The following is a 26,993-nucleotide window of genomic DNA, read 5'->3' as shown; positions in this document are numbered from 1 at the left end:
GGACAATTAATGTGCTTGTGGTTTTTTTCTTTAAATGCAGAGCAAGGTGGGGTAACAAAGGAAGCACTCTCAGCCTTAAAACGACCTTTAGACTTTACAGGCAAAACAGTTACTTTGTATTTGCACGAAAAGGACAGGTCCTTCAGAATAATGTAGTTTTCCTACAACAAGAAAGACAAAAACATCACATGCTGCAAATAGAGCTCTTGAAAGAAAGAAAAAAAAAAGAAGAAATTGAAAAATAAGGTTGGCAAAAGATTTAAAGTTTTCTCCAAAAAAATATTTTCCTGGTGTGCTTAACACATGCCAACATGTTTTTGACTCAGAGAAGAAAGCATACATTGCCAATGCTATGATTATTTTCAGAAGTAAAATATATTAGCATGGTATTTGAATATGTCCTTCAATTCTACTCAGTTCCTTGGCCATGCTGCATCAAAGCAACTGACTTCTAATATTTAGAACAGTCTCTCTGAATGATGGCAGTGGGGGTAGCAATGTGAGGATGTCAATGCTAATCGAATTAAATGAGTGTAGGAAAGCTGAGTTAAGCTACTGTAAATGACAGGCTTCATTCATGTTTCACTTTTTAAAAGCACATTCAATGTTCAGCATGGCACTATGGATCCATTTTTTGCCATTTTAGTACATGAACTACTTCTATATTCTTATCAGAAAGAAAAGATCCATAGTTAAACGACAAAGCTCAAGTCTCTGTTTAAGGACAATGAGTGGAGAAGAAAACTTTACACAAAGTGTAAGTGTCCTCCTAAATTCTGACTGTTGTCTGAAGTACTTTTGAAAATCACAGTCTGAAAGCTTTAGCACAAATCATATATGGGGAAAAAAATGTTTGCTTTTTCCTGAGAAAATGTCAAAAAATACCTTAACTGGCTAAGGTCAAAAGTCTTTTACTTCCCTTCAGAATCACTGATTTCCTGTGCACTTCTCCATAACTCCCCCTTTTTTTCTAATCACAAATTGGATTAGTCTAACTTTCAATTGGAAGGTCATTTTCAATGGGACAGAGAGATTGGGTTGAGAATCGACTTGACTCTCCACCTTTCACCTGCCAGGAGAGTGCCCCAATAGTCTTGATGTCTCTGTAAAATTGTGACTGGAGTATTTTTATTTTTTATGACAGGGCCTAAATGCTTAAGACTGAAAGCATAAGGCCTTATCTTCCTTGACCTATCCATATCTAGTACTAAATATTTTGTAGTATCCACCTTCTTCTCTTTGCTTGTAGTTATATTCTCCCTCAAAAGAAACACAGAGTTTCCCAAAGTAGGTTGGATCAATTACCATAACATGATTGAAAGGAAATAAATAAATTAATCCCACAATGCATTTGGAGAGATGTACAGTCTTTCCTGACCTCTAGTGGAAACAAACTTGTTAAATGTTAACTTTTTTCTATCTCCAACGTGCATATCTTGAACTATTGGGAATGATCATAACATGATGTCACAATCATTTTTTAAATCCACCTCTAATATTTGCTTTGCTGACCCCCTGAGACTGTAAGTATTACAAGCTAACAGTGTCCTGTGTGAGAAATGATGTGTTTTGATTTACTCTACTTTTATATGCCATTATCTCCCCTGAACTGATGTGGCAGAATAGATCAGGGTAAGAAAGAAAGGTGAATTGTGATTTTGTCCATTCTCCATAACCTGCTAAATCTATTGTGATGCACCAATCACATTACTGTGTTGTTCAAATAATGTGTTACAGAGACAGATGACACTTGATTGCCAACAACTGAGTATGTAGAACTGCCACTGCAATATATATTTGGGCTGACATGTAGTTACACGGAGCTTTTCTCCTTATCTTATATCTGTATGACCTCCAGATTTAATGACTAGTATTTTTCACCTAGAGTGATTTTTTTTCTTATTCTATTATTCTTCTCAGGGTTGTCAAACTCACCTGCATGTCTAAAAGAAAACCTGGTTTATTAATTACTATTATTACTGTTCAGTATTTGCACTGCTAGAGACCTACATTACTAATTACAGATAAAGCTTCATGTTCTGTATGCTGTAGAAATACATAAGCACTTAGTTAAGAAGTTTGCCTGGTCTCATTTTCTGAAAAACACCACCAAAGACAAAATATTTTAGCCTAGTGTGGATTTAAAAAAACAACAGCAAACAACCCAAAACAGTCCAGATGCATAATTTTCATCTTTTGCCCAAGAGGAAAATAAAATAGAAGCATCCTTACTTTATCTATGAAACAGGGTATAAAGCATACTGTGTTATGTCACAAAACCTTCCTTTCTCTTGCTGTTTAGAAGCTAATCAGAGTCAAGCACAAGACTGAATAGAGACTTACATAAGTCAGCTCTGTTACTTTCCCAAGTCCTTTGGTGTCATTGTGTGCACAGGACTCCAGTAACCAGTGAACTTGGAACTGATTCATGCTGGTATCTAAATTATATAAAAAGAGAGGAAAAGACACATATTATATGTATGCTTTCACCATTGCAAGTTTTCTGGCTTGTCTGGATAAAAATAGAAGTTTTAAGTACTGTAGAGTTGGTAGTTCCTCACTTGTTCCTAAGCAACCTTGAACAGAACAGAGAAAATATTATACACCAATGTGATTTAAACCTTGTATCGGCTAAGGGAGATAAATTTAAAAATGGTGAAATGTCATTTTCAGATATGTTAGCATATACTGCTTACATCTTTTTTAAAAAATCAAGAATTTAAATTGGGCATTAAAAAAATAATCTCAATGCTGCTACATCTAATCATCCTGCAAATAATGGGAATGACCTTGTGTCAACTGCCTGACTGTTTATATTGTTAGAGCATTGCAGTACTACTGCCTGGCACTGCTTGAGAATCTGTGCCTGAAGATATATGAAACTGCCTGTAAATCCCTGAGCTTTCTCCTTTCAGAATACATCATAAAACCTGTTCAGTATCTGTCCAAATAAAATTCTAGTCTTGACTCTTAGGAATAATACTGAAGGCTTGAGTTTGCTCCCGTTTAAATCAATGACAAAACTTGCTGCAGTATCAACACTATAAGCTTTCAACTTATTTCCAGCTCTTCTAGTTTCTTGTCTAATAATGCTTGAATAAGGAAGCAAAACAAAGAACAGTAAAGAATTAGACAAAAGAAGGAAAAGTCATTAGATAGTGCAAATAGTTCCTGACATTTTTCTGGATTTCATTCTCTATACAGGGGATGCAAAATTATGTCTGTTATTATTAATTTGCTTGGTATGACATAGCCACTAATGCCAAGTGCCTGATTGTGGGTTTCAGGAGGGAGAACAAAAATTTTTGATGCCTTAAGGGCTGATTTGGCATTAAGACTGCTATGAACAATTTGGATGCAGAAAGGAAGGATTGTAAACTGAAAAGAAAATAAGTAGTGCCTGAAACTAGCTGAAATGGGATTCTGGTGAAAAAGACAGATTAGAAGCTCCTTGAAATAGATTTTTGCATTAGCTGTCTTCATAACAACATGTATGCTAATTGTCTGATTTCTTTGAAAACAGTATTTTAAAAAAATGTGTCTATAAAAAAATATTTTGCTGCTTTATGATTGTTCCATGTCATTTAAATAAATAGAGAAATGGATGTGCTTTTGTTTGTCTCTTCACTGCTGGGCTTTCCCACTTCATGTGCCTATTGGATGAAGACACAAACTCACAGTGCATTTTAAAGTAGATTTCATCTCTTCCAGTTCACTCAGTTATTGCCTATCACCTGCTAGATGATCTTTAAGGTCCCTTCCAATCCAAACTGTTCTATGATTATTTCAAACTATCTGCATGGGTGGACTGCCCTTTGCAAAGATAAAAAATGGCTATTTTCACTTTTAATAATTTCCACTTGCAACCCATAAATAAATTACTCTCCCTTGGGCAGAGATTTATCCAAGTCAATCAAGCCATCAAAAACTGGATAAAACACATACTTTGCATAGGTTACTGATTATCTCTACATTGGCAACTGGTGAAAGACAAACCTCAAGCACCATGACCTTACAAGAGCTCAGCATTCAGATATATTGATGTAGGAATTTACTAGGCCTCTGTTCAGAAATGTAATTCCAAATAGAATCATAGAACCATAGAATGGTTTGGGTTAGAAGGGACCTTATAGATCACCTAGTTCCAATCCCCCTGCCATGTGCAGGGACACCTTCCACTAGACCAGGCTCCTCAACGCCCCATCCAACCTGGCCTTTAACACTGCCAGGGATGGGAAAAATATTTTTTGCTTCTAGCTACTGGCACAGTAGAATTCTGTTTGGATTTTATGGTAGCTCCACCTCCATTCACTATGTGAGTTTCTGCTGTCAGGCAGTTCTTTTCTTCCTTCCCACTTCTCTTCTGAATTAGTAAGCCCCTAGTAACGCATTGTAAACAGCTGTGGATTCTGATAACTTTTCTATTTGAGGTAGAAAATCAGAAATAGGTTAAAGAATCCTATCAACTTGGACTGTAAATGTAGGATGAAGGTTTTCAATAAACATAATTTCATAATTTTATTTGAATAAATGAATCTTATATTTGATAGTGCTTACATCTGGTGTTCTGATAACAACCTGTACTGAAAATAGAGCATTTATTTTTTTTTCAGTGAGTATGCAATTAACAGTTACCTGAAAAGGTTTTTGCATACATATGTACACTGACTGTTATAAACTGGAAGGCACTGTGACAGCTGGTGCTCGTGCTAAGTTTATCCAAAAGATTTCATTAGAACAAGGCTTTTTGACTTCCCTAAACTTTTATTTTCAAGACTAAAACTTCTTCAATTCTTGCCTCCACCTTTATGATTGTTGCTATCTTAAAAAAAATTGAAGATACACAGGTTAAATGCTATGTGTTAAAAAGATGAATGCAAAAACAATTCCCAATAAAAAATCTCCCATTTTCTCCTTTTAAAAAAATCTATCCTGTCAGTGCCTAAAGTCTGAATAATACAATACAATGCAATATAATACAATACTATAAAGTCTGAAATACAATAGGGAAGTAGCTCCTATTTGATACAGAATTTTTTTACAAGACTGGTTTAAAAATTATCTTTCATTCTTTTAAAAGCAAAAGGAAACGAAATGCATGGAATGGTCTAAAAAGCCACAATAAGAGAATTCAGAAAAATGATGAAAATATGCATTTGATTTATATAGTTGCTCATAAAACTCAAGGCTCTAGAGTTTTGCTTTTATGAAACACTATACAGCTGATTTTGTGTTTACAAAACATGCAAAAAAAAAACTTATTACAGCCATCCTTTCAGCAATACACATTCTCCTAATGAGATCACTATTATAATTTTCCTTAGATTTTTGGTTTCAGCTGTCTATTACAAACACAGGGATAGGTACTGGGCAAGCCAACCAAGCTGCAGTCTAGCTGAATGCCAGAAACTGCCACCAAAGCCAATGGCTCTGGATTAAGCCCAGCTAAGGTTAATACATTGATCCCACAGCCACATCTTTTTCTGAAAAGCCATTTGAGTAGTTAATATTAACAGAATATTCAATATTCTGGGACTGATGGGACAGATTGGGACAGTTTTGTCCCAAGAGAGGACAAACTGGGACTGATTTTGGACAGTTTTAGCAGAAAGCTCTGCTATCCCTTCTAAAATAGGTACATAATACTGACAAGAAGTTGCCAGACTCCTTCAGGCTGCTTCCCTGATATTTCAGATGCCACAGGATAAAGCATTTTTGTATGTAATCAATCACCTTCTTAAAAGTTTGGAGTTTTCTTGATTCCATACTTCCAGTTAGGAGCCTTTATAAAGCATTGTAACTTCATTTTTCTCATGGTTAGAAAGTCTATTTGACACTAAAAAGAGTGGTGCTTGCACAAAGAGCAAACATTCATATTTCCCAGAACTTATTTATATAGAAACACTGAACTTGAAGTATGTAATAAGTACTAGCACTCATTTGAGCAGCTCTAAGCTTGTGAAATTAGTCAACAGAGTAGCCACTTCAGTAAGAACAGCAGAAAGTTTATTCAAATAGCTACTTTTATTTTCAAGCCTATTTAAATTTTAAAAAAAAAGCAAACCAGGACTATTGCTTTAAAAATCTCTTAACATTACTGACATGGAAATGATGTCCACCTGTCAAAGCTAAAGATTTTTAGATATTTAAGACAGTTGCACATAACTAAACTTTTCAGATAAACTAATTGCTGATTTTAATAACTCTGACTATGATTTTTAATGTCGATTTTATGAACCATAAAATGAATTCATAGAGTTAAGAAAACATTTCTATACAGACACAACATGATCATATTCTTAAAATTCCATATACACTTAGCTCTTTTGCTCACCACAGGTATGGAGCTAACTTTGATGGACAGAAATCTTAAATCTCTAATTAGAAAGGTATGGATCAAGGGATGCTATAAATCATGTGGTTTTGAATTCACCCAAAACTGTCCTATCTCTGTAAAACTCTCTATCAACTGTGTTTGGAAATACGTTCTTCACCAGATTTAACTGTTTTCTTCCTCTCCTCAACCTAACTTTAGTTCCATTTTAATAAAAGTAAATAAATATATTTCAGATTTTTCTGACTGGAAAACGTGCATTTATTCTTTATCTTCAAGCAGTAAAAACAGCTCAAAATCCTGCAAATACTTCAGTTTGCCACTTGAAAAAGTGCACGTTCATATCCACAAATTAGGCATTTTAAACTTTTAAGTATCATTTCAAGTACTGCAACATAGCCTAAGCCATGGTTGTAAGATGGGTACTAGGAATACTCTAGGCCTACATTCTACATTTGCTAAATCTCATCGTCTCCCCACGAAATTTAAAGCTCTGAGAATCATTCAGAAAAATAACCCAACACAATACCAGGGAACTGCAACTTTTCCTAGTTGAAATTTTTGGTTTAAATGGTTCTACAGTTTCTTGAAAAGTAGCTAAATTTTAAGGGCAATCTTTTTCCCTCATCTTTGCCAACATTTTCCACATTTTTGTTTTATACATTTACATTACTGCTGGCCATATGAATAATTTCATATAATGTGGTTTCCTTTTTTCTACCATTGTACTATGTTTGCGTCAAATACTCGTATCTGCTTTATATTGCAGTGGCTGCTCCAGAAGGATGCCAACTTGACAACCATGAGGAACTGAAGTCTACTTTATAGCTAAAAATCTGGCACAGCATGGGCAGAACAGTGAAATCTGTCCACACAGCCCAATGCCACCAATATAGACCTGCTGTTGCTCCAGGAGTCCAGGCAAACAGACTTAAGATGTATTTATTTCTTTGCATTCCTGTGATCCACAGCAAGAAAATTGGAGGAGAGTATTTTGGGAACTGGGGCTAGTTCTGCTGCTGGTTTGGTGGAGGTCTTTAGGCAAAGCACTTCATGGCTCCTTACCTCTGTTCCACCCCTGTCAAATAGTGATAATGATAACGGTGTCTGCTGTAAAAGTATTTCAGCTCTTGAGTTGCATATTATTGTGATGAGGGTTTCTACCATTTGGTACAAAAAAATGCCAATTAATACCAGCTGTGACAGCACTATTATGCAGGCAAGCAAATTATAAAAACTTATGAGAAAGGAAAATCAAATGGGATTTGCTGGAAAACAAAATTTCATAGCAGACATGTTCAACAACAGCAGCTCAAATTAAGGTTTAATTGCCATAAAAATGTCTGGCATCAATAAACACGATAACATCAAGTTGATTTCTGCAACATGACAGGATTTAAAGTCATTAACGTGCCATGTCTGATAGATTTTCCCATTAGAATAAAATAAGGTAAAAAAATAAATATTACAAAATAAGACACACTTATATGAAAACCTTTATCTGGCAGCACAAAAATATTAATATAATATATATAACTAGCAGATGTCAATTGAGTATTTCAGAAAAAAGGGAACGGTGATCTATATTTTTTTTCAAGATGCCTCAGCAAACCGACTCCTTCTAAAATATATATATAATCAATATGCTAACACTGTGTCAAAAGGAGTTGTTATCAAAGTTTGAAAGATAATTAGCTATATGTAAACTTGCTGTCTTCATTCAAACCTAACCTTTCTTCAAACAGAATGCCATAAGGAGGCTGAAATATCTATGAAACTCTTCAGTAAGCAAATTACTGAAACAATTTTTGCTGCGTGCAGCTAAACCTTCACATTTATTATCTTTTGTTAGATATGATATTCCATGTAGCAAACTGCAGTGATTATTTCTGACTGGACACATGTTTTTTGTTTTTCTTCTCATTCTGTGGGGGTTGATCTTACAAGCTTCTGAGCACTCTGGCCCTGATTCAATAAAGCACTTAGGCATATGAACAGTTGTGTTGACTTCGATAGTTAAGGGCAGCTAATGGACCAGGCCAGAAAGTTTAAAACCTAGTAAGATCAAGACACTAATGATGACACAAACTGTAGTTAAAAGATGATCTTGAACATGTCTTTGATGGTCTTAGACTAATAGGAAGAAGGAAATACAGGAAAATTAAGTAAATTCCTTTCTGGATCATGTGTCTTGCAGCATTACTACTCTAAAAATAGGCTACAGCAAAGGGAAAAGATTTTATATTTAATATCACAACACAGGGCAGAATCTGCTCAGGGTACATGAAGTGCAAATCAGTATCTACAAATCAGTATCTAATTAATTGTTTCTACAATAAAGTTATAGTATGATTTTGGGGAGCTCTGTATAAATCCTGTGTCAAATAACACACCATCCATGAAAAAAGGATGTATCTTGTTGTATTGATGATAGTACTGTGGTAAATGTAAAAGTAGCAGTGGTAAATGGTGAAATTTATTGTATCTTGCATCCAGTAAAACATATTATCATCTCTGATGTGCCCAAAGATGTGTACAAGTTGAAGGCTCCTGAAGATATGTTCCTGCTCTTTCTCCTCCTAGTATGCACACCCAGATACACCTTTACATCTGTGAATCTAATACAAAACAGAACTGATTCCAACCCAACATTCCAGCAGAAGGATGAGCAGCAGTGTTTGCTCTGCAGCATCACCTGCCTGTATTTCCACACCAGCTACTAAGCAAAGAATGCACTGGTGCCCTCTCAAGCTTGTGGTCATCTATTTATCAGACCAACATTCTTGTCCATGTCTAGACAGAGATCTATGGTATGCAATTTTCCATAAACACTTTTTCTGCTAATACTCAGTTGCTGGAGAGGTCCTGAAAAATATGCAGTGAAGGCTGAAATATGGGCAAAATCCAAGTCAATAAATGAAGTAGTGTTATTTACTGCTAGTTCCTTCAGTTTTGAAGTCCTGATGAGCATACCCACATGGTATTTATTGCATGTAATAACAGCATGACTGAAGACCAGTTTGGGAAGGGATCCTTCAGCAAACTGCAGAGAAGCAAAATATGATCTCAGTCAGTACTAGATCTTACCACTTATTTCTTCACATATTGGTTCATGAGCCATTATATGACTGTGCATCATGGTGTCCAACATTTGCAATCTAAAGCTAATGATAGGACAAGAAATAATAATAGAATAACAAGTGCTGTTTTATTCATGGTAGTTTAGCAAACGCAAAGTGACATAAACACAATTTAGCTTCAACTAATGTTAAAATGTGGCATTAATGCACTAATGCATTGTGAGTCTCTCTGCACTCCTCTTTTCCCTGTAAAAACTATTGGTTCTGTCACAGGCATTTTAGGTAAGTTCTCTTAAAAAAATTAAATTAAAACAGCTCTGTCTCTTTAGCTGCCTGTGCATTGATTTGCCCAGTGGTATAACTAAAAAAAGTCAAAAAAACTAAAGTTTTGTTTGGTTATGAAATTCATGGTATTCATGACACCTCTGAGAAAAAAAAAATCTTTTTAATAATCACTTATTCAAGCAGTATGATTAAAATAAACATCAAAACCTTCAGTTGACATTTAAACTTCATTCAATAAACACTTCCTAACACGGCAAACTATACTGTTTCCTGCTCTTACATGGAATATAAGCAGTGTCAATTAAATCACAAAGATTTTGTTTCTCACATTATGCCATTTAAAACAAACTTTCTTTCTATAGAACACATTCTTTGTATAATACAACAATAAGCATTTCAAAAAAATGCTATTAACAATTACTGTGTAATTTAAAGACAGGCCTGAGCCATGGAGTTTTGTCCATATCTAGACCAAGGAAGCCTCAAGGTTTGAAGATGTTTATATTGAAGGATTTAAGTCTGGGATCATCTCTAAGCCGGATTAGCTCTACCCTTACTCATTTTCCCACACAAAACATCCTATACAAAGTGAGTTCAACAGTATCTCATTCTGGTTTTCTATTACAAGGAAATTTGGCTCTTGTAAGCTCCAAGTCTCACAATAGCTGCTTGTAGCCTGAATAGAAGCTTCCTACATTCCTCCCTCATAACCAGATTTTCAAAGCTATCTAAGCATCCAGAACCTGAATTTAATGAAAAAAGAAAAAAACCCCAAACAAACATGTCCAAAGCTCACTATGGTTAGACATGTATTGAAAATGTCACTAGGTACTCTATTGTTAACTTTAGCCTTCTGTGTAACTTTGACAAATCTGGACAATAATTTAGGTGAGGAGGCTATATTGAGGGTTAATAATCTTGGAATTTCTCCCACTTCCAGGGTTAAGGGACAGACTCAGTTTATCCCTAACTCCACAGTGGGAGAAGATGCAGAGATGCACCTGCTGCTCCCTTCTCTCTCATACCCCATGCAAAAGCCATATGGGTGGGTTTGCAGGCATGTACAATCCATCAAGTTTCAAAACTGGACTTTCCTGATATGTATCATGGCAAATGATACAGGATGTTGCTTTGCTGAACTGGTATTCAAAAAGTTAATGGCACTACCACGCAGTTTCTAAATGTGCAGCTCAAGATTAATGACTCTACAAGAAAAAGAGCAGAACCAGGTAAATACCTATAAAATCATGTGCATGCAGACAGGGTGAACAGAGCCTGACTGTTTTCTGTGTCACCAACGTAAGAATTAGCATTCAAATGAAGGCAGAAAAAATGGCTTCAAAACAAATTTTAAAATGTACTTCTTCAAAGAACAAGCACTTAAAGCTCTGGAACTACATAGCCCAGAATGTTTCAGATGTCCCAGAATTATGTGATCCTGATGTGACACTGGATATTACCATGGAAGATAAATGCATCAAAAGTGAATAAATACAACGACATCACATTGGGCTCAGGAATTTTCATTAACCAAAAGTTGTCTGGAGCTGGGACAATAGTCTGCAGAAGTATCATTACACTCTTGCCCTATCCTTCTGTTCCTTTGGATTTGCTTTTGGCCACTGACTAGAACCTGCTGGTCTAGACTACTATGGATATTTTTACATTCAGTTTATGATCACAGAAGCAAAAGGAACTGGTGTTTAACAACTCATTATACACCAGCTGCATACATGTGACATATTTAAATTCAGATTATGATTTCAGTGTCAGATACCCCTTTTTTTGGTGTCTTTCCCTCCAACTCTAGCTATTCATTCAAATAGTCCAGATTCCTTCCCTGTCTGTAGTGTTTATACAACCGGTTTTATGGCCACCTTATAAAGTAGTCTAATTAAAAAGTACAGGTTAAAAAGAGGCACGTAGAGGAAAATTGACCCAATTTACAAGAGGACACTTGTTTGTCTAAATCACCTTCACCATGAGCATGATGACTCCCTGCTGACAGTTTAACCCCCCCTGGATCATAAGATAAATGCTTTATTCAGAACTTGGGCAGGCTAAGAGACCTCTCATGAGCAGTTATTAGCCATAGCTGATAAGAGGTACTTTGCTAAACTGCAGTACCTCAGTATCTTTTCACTCACAGTAGGAATGGTAGGATTGCTCCAGGTATGCTAGTGTAAGCATGTAAGACAGAGCTTTGGCTTAATACGACCTAGTGATACAGTTTGGGGAAAAGAGAGGAAGAATTAGATGGCAAAAAGCTTGCATTTAATCCCTCAGTTACTGAGACTGCTTAACAACAGACACTGCCTTTGACAAGCTAAGTGATACCATATATGTATGCACATATACCAATATAAAATACCGTGTTTATTGTTAAAATAATTAACTTCATAGGTTGTGGGAATATTCAAGAAATAATAAGAAATGCAGAAAATGTGCACTAGGCAGAAAGTATAATTGAAGGTACATAAAGACGCTGGTCTTAAAAATGTACTTTTTCCTGAAGAATTAAAAATCAGGCAAGAGTTTATTTATTAGTTGGCCAGTTAACTCACTTCAATGCCTTTAAGTGAGTTAAGTCTTGATAAATGATTTTGCAATGCAATATTGGATGTGTATCTGCAGTCTGACCACAGGTACTCACTCATCCCATCTAATGATGGTCTATCATTGGATTGCACTCATGGACCAGGTAATTTGAAATTATATTTCTATTTGATCTTTTAATGTAAGTTCAAAGGAAATGAAGCTTAAATTTCTATCAGTTACTAGACTTAAGAATAAAGACTTCTTTTAAATGCATAAATTAAGTCAAATAAATACACTTTCACAGTTAGAAAAGGTGTTCTGGAGTATGATTCAGGTCATACTGAGGGCTTGTGAACAGCCCACACTATGTAAATTTTAAAATGAAGCTATAAATGGAACAGCTATACAAAGTATCAGAACTCATCTGTTGAATGTTCTGGACAAAACCAGTCCAGTACAGCCACAATTTGCCTTCAGCAGACATCAGTGGGTGTCTTTTAAGCAAAATCAGTCTTCTGTGCTGTCTGAGCTCTGGACCACAGTGGGTAGCTCTGATTTAGCTTGTGCTATTTGATTTCCTGGCAGACTTTGAATCAATTCCAATTACATTCTTGGGACTAATAGTTGGACAAACTTGCCCTCATACCAAGGGCTTTAACCACCTACCCTGAAAGGTATGGAGGTTTGGAAGCAAGTGAAAGGCAACAAGTAACAATTTTCAGTTCTGCTTGTGCAAACATGAAGAAATGCAATAAATTGTGCCCTTGAAAGACTCTCCAATATTGCCCCATTTGCAGGGGAGATTCCACTGAGGTTGCCACTATTGTAAATGCAATTTTAAAATTTTATTACTTGTCCCACTGACCAATCACAGACTATCAGCTCTACCAAATTGTATTATTTGTGGTTGATGTTCTTCATGACTCCTACTAGTAACTTCTTGTTACCACTTGGACATAAACCAAACAGTCGGAGTCATGTAGTCTGTTTGGAAGTACAACAGGCACAACTGGACATGGTCAGTTACTCCCCTTTTCATTCTCTCCAAAAAGGCAAAGAGCTTTCTCGTGGAACTGCATTAGGCCTATGTAACACAAAGTTAGGGAGGAGTAGGAATCACACAAATGCTTCTGACAGGACATTCTTTAAACTCTGGACTAATTTCCTATGAGAGTTAAAGCTGACAGCATTACCTATCTCCCCAGGCAGGATGCTGTGGAATACCACAGGATACAGGCATCTGAGCCAGCTGTAGTACATGTGGAAAAGCAAATTATGCAATGTCTACTAGTGCATTCTTAGTCCAGGATTCCTGTGCTTGGGCCCAGCTTTACTAATTAAATCCCAAAATACTGATGCACATTATGCACACCTCCACAGCCCTGCTGCTGGGACAAAGTCTCTGTATTCTCATGGAAGTGTGAGGGCAATATATTGGTATATACTTCACTATAATTAATAGTGAGGTCATTTTGTTGAAGAACCATCTGGGCCACAGTGATACCTTGAAGTACAAATATTTTACTGCATAAATATCGATAATTAGAATATGGCCAGCTGCTCAAACACTAATCTGCCTAGTGCAACAGTTAGCACCAAACTAAATAATGCATTAGCACTAAGCAAGTAAAGCTGAATTCTTTATAATAACAACAAGAAACTCCAACTGGCATTGAAGGGTTTCATTAGCTTCAATGGCTCTATTTCCAGAAGAAAGGACCATTGGATAACATGGGGAAAGCTTTCAATTATTTTAAAACCTGTCATATGAAATACCTTATTACAAACAAAAAGTCAGCATATACAGTCACTTCATTTATGTCCTTGAACTAAGTGAGAGTTAATTTTGTTTTCCTAAGATCTGGCTTTAAAAGCATTTGTGGTAGTTTTCTGTTTGCTTTGCCTTGCCTTGCATTTTATTCTTCCCTGTAATTTAATTCATTATTCTTGTTTGGTTGATTTATCAGACAATGGAGGATTCTCTGCCTCTCCCTGCCTTAAGTGTTCTTTTTTACTTCTGCTTTAGCATTTACAGAAACACAAAGAAAGAAGCCTGAAGCCAAGTCCTAATGCATTTTAAATATTTGTCTTTTTAACGAAAACCAAGGGGCAGATATATTGATTTTAAATATCTAGAAGTACTTAAAATGTTTAATTTAAACAGGGGGAAGTAAATGCACATAGACTTCATTCAAAGAAAAGTGAAGGAAACTAAAGTGTTACCTGAGCAAGGAGAGTTGCATTGTACTCAAATAACAGGCACTGAGAAAAGGGTAGTGAAAGCAGAGTAATGGGTTAGAAAATATTGTTGTGACATGTTGCTTTGGAAAGAAATTGCATTTTAATATTTTATGTATTATAATTATTGCAGCAAGTGGTAAGAATTGATGCACTGAGTTCACAAAAAGTTGGGTTTTTCCCTTGGGCTTTATGTATTATAATTATTGCAGCAAGTAGTAAGAATTGATGCACTGAGTTCATAAAAAGTTGGGTTTTTTCCTTGGGTTTATAGGAAATATCTTATTTTCATATGCAAAAACCTCAGCTCTCTAGTTGTCCAATCACTGAAAAACAGAGAAAACCTTAGCACCTTTTTGTTTTCAGACTTTCAGTCTTTATTACTGCACAAGATACTGAGAATCTTAATAATCCTAAGTAGCTAATCCTTTTAAGTAGAGGGTTCAGGGTGCATCCACTCTTGGTAATGGATGGTGCTCTCTGACTGCAGCACCAAGGAGTTAAAAGTGATTTGTTTAATTTGATTCCACCATTTGATATAAATAGCTCCTAATTTCTAATTTCACACAGTCAAGATGGCCAAAGCATCTGGCCACAAACACATTCTTTTCATTTACAAAAGTAGGTTTCCTGCTGTTTAAAGAATGTACTTTGCTTCTCTAATCCCAGGCCTAAGTCAGAGGCAGCAAGTGAAAGACATTTTCTTCCTTCAGAAAGAAGCTATTGTATTCATATGCAATATACTTTTTGATGACTCTGCCTAGCAAAATTATGTGCATTTGCTAAGTACCTTGTACTGCCTGAAGTGTGGAGATATTTCTGCTAGCATACATCCTGAAGTGAAGTTATTATTGCCATAATACCGAAACATTCAAACTGAAAGATTATTTCAGAAAGAGATTTATTTTAATGTAAAGTCCAGATCCTACATTCCATTCATTCCTCATGCTTACTGAAGTTAGTGGGACTTAAGAAATGACACCTGAAGAACAGCAGTAGTTAAGTCTTTCCAGCTTACCAAATTGCAGCACATTATGATGCATATATATGGAAATCCATCCACTTACTCAGACTTCTACTCAAACACTGTGTTCACTTTCTGAGTACTGATGCACAATCACTCTTTTACTGCATAATAAAGACAGTTTGGTTATAGTTTGCAACACCCCCTCCATTGCAGTTGTGGCATGGGACAGAGGTCTGATGAATTCTGTTCAGAAGGATGATATAAAACCAAGCGTTTCAGCCCTGATGTCATCACTGTGTTCTTTTCACTAGCTTTCTAGAGGCACATCTGCAAATTTCACTGAGGGATACATCTTCATAGTCATGGAAGAACTACCTTTGAATGTCAAGAGATTTGACCATACCTTCTGTAAATCCTAAGGCACACTGCAATAAACTTAGGTGGCCTCTGCAGGCTGGTATTCATGAAGGACAAATTCCCTGTCATTGAGAAAACAATAACAACATCTGTTATAGGGCCTTACAGACAGAACTGAATAACTTGATTTAACTTCAGAGTTAGTTATGCTTTGAGCAGATGGTTGGAGCAGCTGACCTCCAGAGGTCCCTTCCAACCCATTTAAATTATTCTATGATTCTCATCTATTTTGGGCTCTTTAGACTGACTAAAATGATTTAAATTCAAAAGCAAAACAATTTCTCATCTAACAATGGGAACAATGAAAATAAAGAAATAATCTAAAACAACCTTAGGGATATGTTTGTGTTTCTTTAAGTGGTATAAGCAATTCACACAGGTCTTTCCTTCTGTTTCTGAAATCTGTGGTATGCTGTGATGCTACAGTGTTTGGAGACAGTGCAAAATTCTTCTATAGAGCCACCAGTCAGCACAGAATGGTATGACCATTAAATTCAGGAATACCACAAAAAATTTCTGTGTGGTTATTACTACAGAAAATTAATAACACTCTTCTTACTAAAAGAAAGACTATTGCTTTAGTAGCATTAACGTTTTCATTACAGCTAAAAGAAACTCTATATCAACATAACAAAGGCAAGTGCAGGGTTCAATAAAGTTGGACAAAAGCAAAGACAGGATTCTGCAGCTGGGGAAGAATAACCCCGTGCACCAGTACAGGCTGGGGGCTGACCTGCTGGAAAGCTGTCCATGAGCCAGCACTGTGCCCTTGTGGCCAAGAAGGCCAATGGAATCCTGGGGTGCATTAGGAAAAGCATTGCCAGCAGGTCAAGGGAAGTGATCCTGCCCTTCTATTCAGCCCTAGTGTGGCTACATCTGGAGTACTGAGTCCAGTTTTGGGCTCCTCAGGGCAAGAGAGACATGGAGCTCCTGGAGTGGATCCAGCAGAAAGCAGCAAAGATGATTAAGGGACTGGAGCATCACTCTTATGAGGAAAGGGTGAGGGAGCTGGGCCTGTTTAGCCTGGAGAAGAGAGAACTGAGAGGTGATCTTGTCAATGCATTTAAATATCCGAAGGGCAGTTGTCAAGAAGATGGGGACAGAGTCTTTTCAGTGGTGCCCAACAACAGGGCACGGGGCAAAACAGGCACAAAGTGAAACAGGGAAAGTTCCATCTAAATATGAGGAAAAAATTCTGTACTTCGAGGCTGACAGAACACTGGAACAGGCTGCCCAGAGAGGGGATGGAGTCTCCTTCTCTGGGGAAATTCAAAACCTGCCTGGATGTGATCCTGTGCAATCTGCTCCAGGTGAACCTGCTTTAGCAGGGAGGTTGGGCTAGATGATCTCCTGAGGTCCCTTCCAACCCCAATCATTCTGTGATTCTGTGATAATATACCAGTTTACATGTTATTTAAAAAAAATATCCAAAATCAAAATAACACTTTTATTTCATCATCTCTGCAACCATCTCTTGTTAGGACCACAAAGTCTATTGCAGAAAGTACAAAAAAACTTGAAAACCAAACCAGACAAAGCAAAGATTGCTACGAACAATTGAAATTTGGTCCATTTACAAATGTTCAGCATGTTTAAGATGGAGGATTTTATTTCTTGAATTATTCTTGTAACATGGGAACTCTTACCATTATCAATCTACTTATTTCACATGGTTTCATAGTAGTTTCTTAACTTCTATGTTTTCCTTACCATTATCAATCTACTTATTTCACGTGGTTTCATGGTAGTTTCTTAATTTCTATGTTTTAAAGTTACACATTCAAATTTAGGAGTATAGAATGGCCGTGTTTCTCCACCAAAAAAATTGATTATTTTAATAGCAAAATACAGAAAAATGCATTCAAATTTAGGAGTATAGAATGGCCATGTTTCTCCACCAAAAAACTTGATGATTTTAATAGCAAAATACAGAAAAATAAGAACATTAGTGCAATCCTGTCAGGAAGGATTTGAACCCTGATTGCCTACCTACGAAGAAAATAGATGTCATGCCACAGAGCAGGCTCAGGTAAGCTCTCTCTCAGTATTTCCTATTATAGTTGCTGCACTCCAATACCTCCTACAACTCTGTAAACATGAGTTTAAGTCAGTGCAGTTCATAAAGTAGAGAGATGCATGGGTACAGTTTCTAGCACAGCTGGCTCCAGTAACTGCTGTCTTTCATAAAGACAAGACACAGCCAATATGCTTCTCCTGCTGTGTGCCTTGCACGGTGAAACAGACCTGCTCTGCAGAAAATTGTCACTAGTAAATTTACAGCCAGTACCACATCCATGCACTACATAATCTCCAAACTCCTGCAAGGACTTACAGAAGCTGCTAGCTTCTCAGGAGCAGGTAACTGCCTATATTTCAGTTCCACATGAGGCAATGGCTCCTGCTGAGTTACTGCATATGCTGTCACTCAGAACACAGGTATTATTTTTTTAAAAAAAAGAACATAAAAAAGTTGTATGACAAACTGCCATATTCTGCCCCTCTTTACACACCTTTGCAATCACTGTTTGCTTTGTGAAAAAAATTAAGGGATCTTCCACCGCATAGCTGGAGCATGTACTGAAACACCCGAGTGGCTGTCACAGAACTTGCCTCCAGGACATGACCAAAATGGACCTCTGGGTGTCCCCTGATATAACTGGATGCACACAGGTTCACACAAGATGACTCAGGTGTACAGTCAGCTACTCAGCAAGTCCATTCCTGGCACAAGATGACAGCATGAAACTCCATGTCATTTTTGATAGGTCTGTGACATATTTCTCTTTGACGTCCTCCAATTGTGGAGATTACACCACTTCTCAACACTCTTATTTCCAAACTAGCAGTGCTATAAGGATGCTAACTACCTTTTTTTTTTGTTGTTTTTATATAGTCTTTAATACAAATAACTCCAGTTTAGATGCAAACATTTAAGTACCTATGAATGTCTAATTCTAAGCTTGATGTCTATGTTACCATTATAATTAGTGGACACCTAGTTCAGGATATCTACAATGGAACAAGAATGCTGCAGTACTGGCCATGATTTTTTTCATTAAGTATTACTAAGTTTGGAAAGTTATTCATAAAGTGAATTTCAGTAGAGGTGCTGGCATTTTGATCATAGGACACATGATCCTTCTTCTGGCAACAGTGACAGGAGAATGGCTGCAGCTGCATCCGTTATTCCACTGGGCTGAATTTTGCCCACAGACTCTGAGTTGCACAACTCTGCCTGACGCCTGTGGGAGACATCATAGTCTCCTCATCTTTGAATCCTGTCCCTTGCTTTTTTTAGTACAGGCTGCCAAGAACTGAACCTCTCACAGAGGGACATTAGGCATCTCTAAGCCTTCTATAAATGAGCTGTCTAGGCTCCCTTCCATACTCAGTGAGGAACAGAGGCATCTCCAGAGAACAATTCTGCTGCTGTGGGGGATGAATTGCTCCAGAAGTCACCTGCTTTTCTTTTCTGACTATAAAAGGAGCTTGGGCAATGAGCTGACATCTCACTTGCTAAAGTTTAACCAATCTCAGAATATATAAATCTCACCTTGGATAACCAAACCCATATTTTTAGATGAACTTAATATTAATGATTAAACATGCCTCAACTTCTATTTAAACTTCAAATTATTCCAGTTTTCCATGAAGTTACCCAGAAATGAAATACAATGGGGAAAGCTAGAAAAAAATAAAATTAGCATAGCCAAGACAGTGACAAACATTTAAAATGTGTATGTATTCAGGCTGAACAAAAGCTTTCAGATTTTATGGAGAAATGTGCATTGATTTGAAAGTATTTGACATAGTAGGGTTAGAAAATTAACCATTCAAACAGGTACGCACTTTGTGAGGAGCAAAGGATACCTCTCACCATTCACACCATCCAGTGTAACATATTCTTAAGTTACATAGCATAATTAAACAGTTATATAGCCTGTCCTCATTCAAGGTGGTGCTGCATATACCTAAACCCAAAAGAATTTAAATATTTCTAAAATTCTCTGAACAATTCCAGAAGTAATGATGATTATCCATGTTGCAGCCCTTTATTTCAAACACAAAACTTGAATGGATTTTATACATGTGGTACTGCTACACATGTAGATTGTTCCAAGTGAAAACAGCAGCAGTGTTAGCACATTTTGCAATAACAGCATATGAACCTGTTATGGCTAAGCTGGAGAAATGTGTAACAACCTATATGCTCCTAGAGGGCCAAAAAGGAAAATCCCTTTTTTTTATTTCTGAATGTGATTAGATACTTTAAATTTATGGCATTTTCCTTTAAACTGGAAGACTAAAACATAGAATTGTTGTTAGATTTTTCTGAAAATCACAAGGATGCAGCCTAGCAGAAAACCAAGATTTCTTCGGTGGTTCTGACCAGCTGTTCATTATATTCTAATTCAAGGTGACTGATAACATTTGACCTAAAGCCTATTGTGGACCTACCATGAGTCAGTAGTTCTAAATTTTGTGGTTCAAACTACAGCTCAGTTTCTGTGACACCACTATATGATTTCCATATACATTAATTATCTGACTCACTTCTCAGCTGACAAAGTCCAACAAGTGACACAGCAGTGGCATTAGCAGAAAGTCTGCCCTGGAACTCTATGTGCTTGAGACCTCCAACCACGCTCTAGGGAGACAACATTCATATATTCCTCAGAGCTTTTGTGACTAAGGCCAAATTCTGCTATTTAAAACTTTATAGAGTTTTTGTTCCTACTGAAATAAAAATTGTCTCAGCTCTGGGAGGAGCCAGTGTCCCAACATGACTGACAGCAATTTTTGACTAGCTGATTCATGACATTTCCTTCTCGAGGACATACACACAGACATAACACAAAAAGGAAAGGCAATGTGAAGGTGAAGGGATGGAAGGATAGATGTAGGATTTAACTCTGAATTGCTCTATAATATTGTATTCATGTTCTACAACTCTGAGACAGATGATGAGAGCCCTCCTTAGAAAAAACAGTAAAACAAAAATTTGACAAACCTGTCTTCTTCCAGTAGACTTTGACCTGAAGTTGATTGTCCTGATAGAAAGGAGTTCCAATTTTAAGAAAACGAGTGGGTTTTCTTCTTTGAAAGTTTGGGTAAGGATCTACTAGTCCTTTATGTGGTTTCCCAGCAGAAGATGTCCGTTCCTCTGCAATACACAGAACAATCATGAAATTATCTAGTTAAGTATAGTACTGTAACTATTTTAACTGTGCTGAAATTCAGAAAATAATACTATCTTTAAACCAAATTATCTTATTTCAGTGTCTTACCTAAATGCAATTAATATAAAGAACAATAATGGTTGAAAAGGATATAATTTGTGTGAAATTCAGTCAAAGAAAATATTTTAGACAGTGACAGAGATAAATATATTTTTATATGGAAGTACTCTGCAAATTTTCTAAAGAATCTTAAGGAAAGGGGCTGTATTTATATCCCCAAGAACAAGAAATGTTAACACACTGACTTTCTAAACAGGCACAGTATCTAGCAGTAGTTCTGTATAATAATTCATGGTCTTTATATTTGTGCAGTGTTTGAGTATACACAAAACCCAAGGACAGCATTGAGTGTAACCCACAGAGTGCCACATGTGGTTATCACATCAAAGTAAATACAGTCCTTTGGTATGGTGTGTAAGAACACTGTGGTCAGATTAAAGATCTTTCTTGCCCACTTTCCTGTTTCCAGCAGTGAATGGTGAATGCTTAGGAAAACATTTTAAGAGCAGAATTTTTTTTCAGCAAGTCCCTTGGTGCTATGTGCCTAGCTTCCAACAAGCAATGGTATGGGAAGTCCTTCATCAAGCATTTAGCAGAATTGACAGTATTCCTAGATATTTTCAGTCGAAAAGGCAGCAATGTTGATGCAAACTGCACTTTTCATTGCACACTTGCAAATATATCTGATCCAACTAAGAGGATCAGATTATAAACAAAAAAGCTGTGTTTAATTCAATATTACACCTAAATGAAAACTAAAAGAGTTCAATAATTAGGAAGTGGCAAATTATCAATTACATATTTGAGATAAAGAGGGAAAGACTCAGGTTTCAAAAATTGTCATGAATAACATGTAAACTTCAACATTGCTTAAAGCCAGATTTTACTTTCTCAACTCTTCGCTGAATCTGGTACGATTTTTCATTTTCATTGTTTATGTTAAATTAAACTACCATAGTTAAGAAAATTCTTTCTCAAGGCAACTCTAACGTTTATACTACTTACACGGAAATAAAAAAGCAATAGAGAGAAGTAAAAACTGAAATCTATTAGGTATTCCTCAACTTAAAGTGTTTCAATATTACTAAATCTCTGCTTTACTATTCTCTGTCTGCTCCACTTCCAGAAAAACCAGGACACCAATGTAGATTATTTCTATATAAAGATCAAGCGAGAGTCTTGCTGCATTTCCCAGAAGTGAAGCGTACAAATAGAGTGAAGCAATGTCTTTCTGAGTGTGGGGAAATATAATGCCAGAGGGCTGGGGTCAAAGCTCACAGAGGTCTGTAGGACTAAATTACTTCAGCAGGTTATGGCCTATCTCAATTCTGACAATAGGACCAGACACCTAAAAACCAGAGCTTAATTCCTCACAGAGCAGAGCATCTGACAATCAGACTTCAGCAAAATTGGCATGTTGCTTCTGGAATTGCTTCCCAAAGGCCATGGAAGTCCCAAAATAAAGACAGGCCATGAATGTCATGTCCTAGATAATATTTTAGGCAATTTTTTTGTTCCTTTTCATATTTCTCCATCTGCTTCTGAATATTCTCAAAAGTACCTCAAGCAGGACTGGCTCTGTATTTAACTAACTTGAGTGAGAATCAGAAGATGAATTTTCACTTCCTCCAGGAGTAGTTTTTATTTGCTTTTCTATGTATGCTATAATCTGGCCATTTATAAAAAATATGTCCAAAAAGGCCTAAATTGGCCTCTCAGTGTGCTCCATCCACTAAGACACGTGATGTCAATGGTTTAGGTTCAAAGAATCTTGAATCCTTTATCTCATGGCTTTAATATTGTTCTCAATATAGTTTTACTCTAGTTTAAAACACAATACAAAAATCAATGAATCTTTTAGTACAAAAAGGTCACCCCAGTAAAGCAAAATAAAGCAAAAGGCATTCGAAAGTCTGTACTAATTAGACAAGTAAATAGCAAACATTCACAGAAACAACTGATGGACTGTTTTCTGAAGCAAAACAACCAAGGAGAGGGCAGAGTATCCAATCAAACTTGTGGAAGGAATTTAAATCTAGCTGTGACAATGATAGGAAAGAGATGCCACTGGAGTGGACAGAAAATGACGAAACAACCGAAGTTACATGTGAGCTATAGCATAAATGAACTCCATTTGGTAGAGGATTTGTAAGTTATATGTGATCTGCATCAGATTCTGAAAAACATGGTTTGAAGAGGGAAAAGTGAAACAAAGATTTCCTCTTCCAACATAAACCCAGGGCTGATATAGACCAAAAGAGACAGACCATTAGTGAGGCCATGGAGAGCTGGTACAACAGTACCAGTGAAAGGGTTTCACACAGAAGTGTGGAATGGTACCAAAAATGATATGGTCCAATCTCCATTACTCAGCTTCAGTCTGGAGTGCTTTTGTTATACAGAAAGTCTTTTTTTACTATCATGTTTAAAGACTATGATGATCTGAGCTAATGTCAGGACTAGTAACAAAGCATGACAGGGACCAGTTGATTAATTATCCCTGCTTCCAGGAGGGGAATGTTTATAAAGCTATTCTCATTGCAAAATTGTCTCTTGGGCTAGCTGTGTACAACAGCACCTAGCATTTTCTCCTATTTAGCAGGGCACAGACAAACTTCAGATATAGCTGAAATCCTGGCACCAGACTTCTGTGATCTGATGCAAAGTAAACTCAGCTCCATCATCTTTCTCAGAGCTGTGATGTAATCTGGTGACATGACAGTCAAGATGACTGGACTGAAAAACTAAACACCTTAAAGTTTAGCACTGGGTGCCAGAACTTCACAGAAAATTTTGTCAGAAGTAAGCAGGAAAGCAGGAAACTGGGAGGGGGGGTGGAGGGTGGAAAATAAACCCAAACAATTTTTGCTTGTTTATCTAACAAACTGTACTTTTCAAGACAGAAAAAAAAAGCAAAAAAATAAAAAGCAAACCCCAACAAAATTCTTATGGAAATACTCATCAAAATGTGAACGAACATCTCTCATAAAAAACAGTGATACACTTCTAGTGGAGCTCAATGGCTCAGTGTACTGGAATTAAACACTCAGTTCCCATTGTAATTTTTCTTCTATGGAAAAGAAAGAAAGGAAAGGTTAATGTGGTGACTCAAAGAAGTTATTGATACCTTGCAGAGTCACTTTTCTAGGGGATGACAGAAAGCACAGGTACAATCTAGGAGTGCCAGTAAGGAAAGGGCAGAATTCTTATATTCACTTACATTGGGCTTTACTGAGGATTTAACTCAAACTTGTCTTATGTACAGACTGTGGAGGTTCAAGCTCATATTCTGGTATGGATTTGAAGCAAAGACTCAGTGTATGGAAGAGGTGAAAACTTGACCTTAAAGTTCTTAAAAATGTTTTTATTACAGCAAAAAAGAAGGATATTAGGGTTTGGTTTTTCTTTTTGGTACATTAATATGGGAAGCAACTGTAGACATGAAAGTCTGTTATAGCTAACAAATACTTTAAAATATTTTATGTATCACTAAACAGAATATGGCAAAAATAGCTGCTGACTGGTTAGGTTGAAAGTAATTACAGTTCTGTTATGAAAGTGACCACAAGATTAAACTTTGAGTGTACTTTAAAGCAAGAATGTAAATAAATGGAAAATGAAATGGAGTCAGGGCAGAATATTTGAAATCATATTCTTTAACATCTTCTTATCAGAATTTTGCTGTATTAGTTAATCAGAGAGACATCAACAATTGAGACAGTAACTCAGTAATGTATTTCATGTGTACAAATAGCATTTAACCCAGATTAAGAATCATGGTTTACTCTCAGATTGAGATACAGTTTTCAATTATATTAAAGGTTCTAAAGACCTCAACATAAATAACCTAACATGTCAAGATCTTGAGATTTTAATTTGAATGTGGGTCCTATGTGTGCAATATTTTGAGAATGCATTGTTTGTAAGGCATGGAACATTTTACATTCCCTATCAGAAAAGTCAAATGTTTAATATCAATGCACAACAGATACCGATTTGTGTGGCTCAAGAATCTGAATTCATGGACTGCTAAAAGTAGTCAGGATTTTGAAAAGCATTGCAAGTGAAAACTATCCAGTTAAGACAAAGACACAGAAATGGTTTTATTTCAGCCACTTAGAGATATAGTCAGTATTTATAACTGCCTTGCATCTAAAGAATATAGCACTACAGTTATACAAATGCTTCCATCTGCATTTGAATTGTTTATTTTAAGTGAATAGGAGCTAAGACAAAAAATTAGGCAAAAACTGTCACAAATTTTTAGATAAGAAATAAGGTTACTCAACTTGACCGAGTGAGGACCATTGTGCTATGAAACAGCCTGCTTGAAAATGTGTTTTTTTAATTGAAGAAATCATATAAAACATTCAAGTTCCAGACAAATAGAGAGAAAGCATTCAGGTGTTTGAACATGATTACTCACTATTATTCCTGATGTCCTGAGTTGTGCTAAAATGGAGAGAAACCTTAGCACTTTTTAGGCGTATCTGACCCCAACGTGTTACTGCCTGCAGTTCTACATTGTAGTTGCTGTTGGGTTGGAGTCCCTCCAGGACCACATAATTTTGGGCCTATAACAGAATAAATATACAAAGCAGTTATAGTATTGCTGAAACACAGGCCCTTATTAAAAGCAGGCCTGTTATCTTAGGCACACTACTTTTTTTAGAAAGAAAACTCATGTATAAATTTCAGAGCAAAATTTCCTTTCTTTAAACAATCTCTTTTATTGGACTCTGTTCTTTTGTGTCATTTTAAAAATACCAAACTTCCTGATCTTTGAGTAATTTTAGCAGTTCCTTGGCAATTTGAAACCTATTGTTTAAGCCAAAACTAAGGGGGTTTTTTCCATATAACAAGTTTAATTCTTATGCCAAAATCATTTTAGCCAAAGGAATTTAAATGTTTTATTCCCCAATTTCTGTGTTAGTAAAGCAATTGAAAACTTTTTCTAGAGACAGTCAATCTGAAAACAGCTAAAATCCAAAATTCAATATTTGCAAATATTTTCTATTTGTTTCAACTGTTGAAAATAAAAATTAAAAATACCCCAAACACCAATTAAAACACTCCCTCATTGGTAACAACATTTTTTTCTCTAAAGAATCGAAAAAGGAATACAAAAATATACAGTTTTCAGTGTCATGGAAGTGTCTTGAATGAGGAAACAACAGAGTAAGTTTATCATTCTCCAGTCAATAACCCATAAATTCAGGCAAGTCACATGATATTGCAAATAAGAGCCCAGGTTTTTGAGTAGTCTTACATTTTAATTTTGTCTAAATTTAATTACAGAAATGTCCTTCTAGCCCATATGCCAGGTGGAAGTCATTACACCATTTCTTCATTAAAATTCTTTGTGCCTCTTAAGTTTGACAGTCAATCCAGAGAGAAAAAGATAACCATGTACCCATGTAACTATCCCATATTTAACACTTGAGATGTTAAGAAGGGATTGCCAAAAGCATTTAGTATTAATTATCTTTACTTGTTTTGTGTTGAGATATAAACCATAACGCTGATTAACATTGTTAATGTTGTAGTCAAACTAACTGAATGTCTATATGGAATGATTTCATATGGATATCAGTATAAAATTATTTGGATTAGACTACATCTAAAGGGAAAAACTAGGAAAAAAATTGTCTTCAATGAGCTTGAAAACATTAGATTTTTCCACCTTTCCTTTTAAAGAAAAAAAAGTTCCTGCATTTTCCATTTTTAGCCTAAGAACTGCTATAATATTCAGATGACCACTGATTAGCAATAGCATCTGGAGTGTCCTGTAGCATCTCAGTGTCATAGCTGTACAGTTCATGACATGCTGCAGAAGAAAAAGTACAATAAGCCAGGAGTAATATGAAAGATATTGTAAGAGCCTGCCTTTTCTA

General features: G+C 36.2%; 1 protein-coding gene across 1 annotated transcript in view; it reads right to left on the bottom strand.

Moving 5' to 3' along the window:
* KAL1 (Kallmann syndrome 1 sequence) overlaps positions 1-26,993 on the bottom strand; it is a gene marked incomplete at its 5' end in the record, with an annotated part of 59,324 nt that overhangs the window by 4,464 nt on the left and 27,867 nt on the right. Inside the window, 4 exons of the mRNA XM_009081510.1 lie at positions 1-161; positions 2,344-2,438; positions 20,871-21,023; positions 25,526-25,673. The exon at positions 1-161 is cut by the window's left edge and continues 20 nt beyond it. Of these exons, the coding sequence (XP_009079758.1) occupies positions 1-161; positions 2,344-2,438; positions 20,871-21,023; positions 25,526-25,673 (557 nt within the window). The remainder of the gene's footprint in view (positions 162-2,343; positions 2,439-20,870; positions 21,024-25,525; positions 25,674-26,993) is intronic.

The sequence above is a fragment of the Acanthisitta chloris genome, unplaced genomic scaffold (genome assembly GCF_000695815.1).
Source record: "Acanthisitta chloris isolate BGI_N310 unplaced genomic scaffold, ASM69581v1 scaffold14250, whole genome shotgun sequence".
Lineage (NCBI taxonomy): Eukaryota > Metazoa > Chordata > Aves > Passeriformes > Acanthisittidae > Acanthisitta > Acanthisitta chloris.
This window is presented reverse-complemented; position numbering and strand designations above follow the sequence as displayed.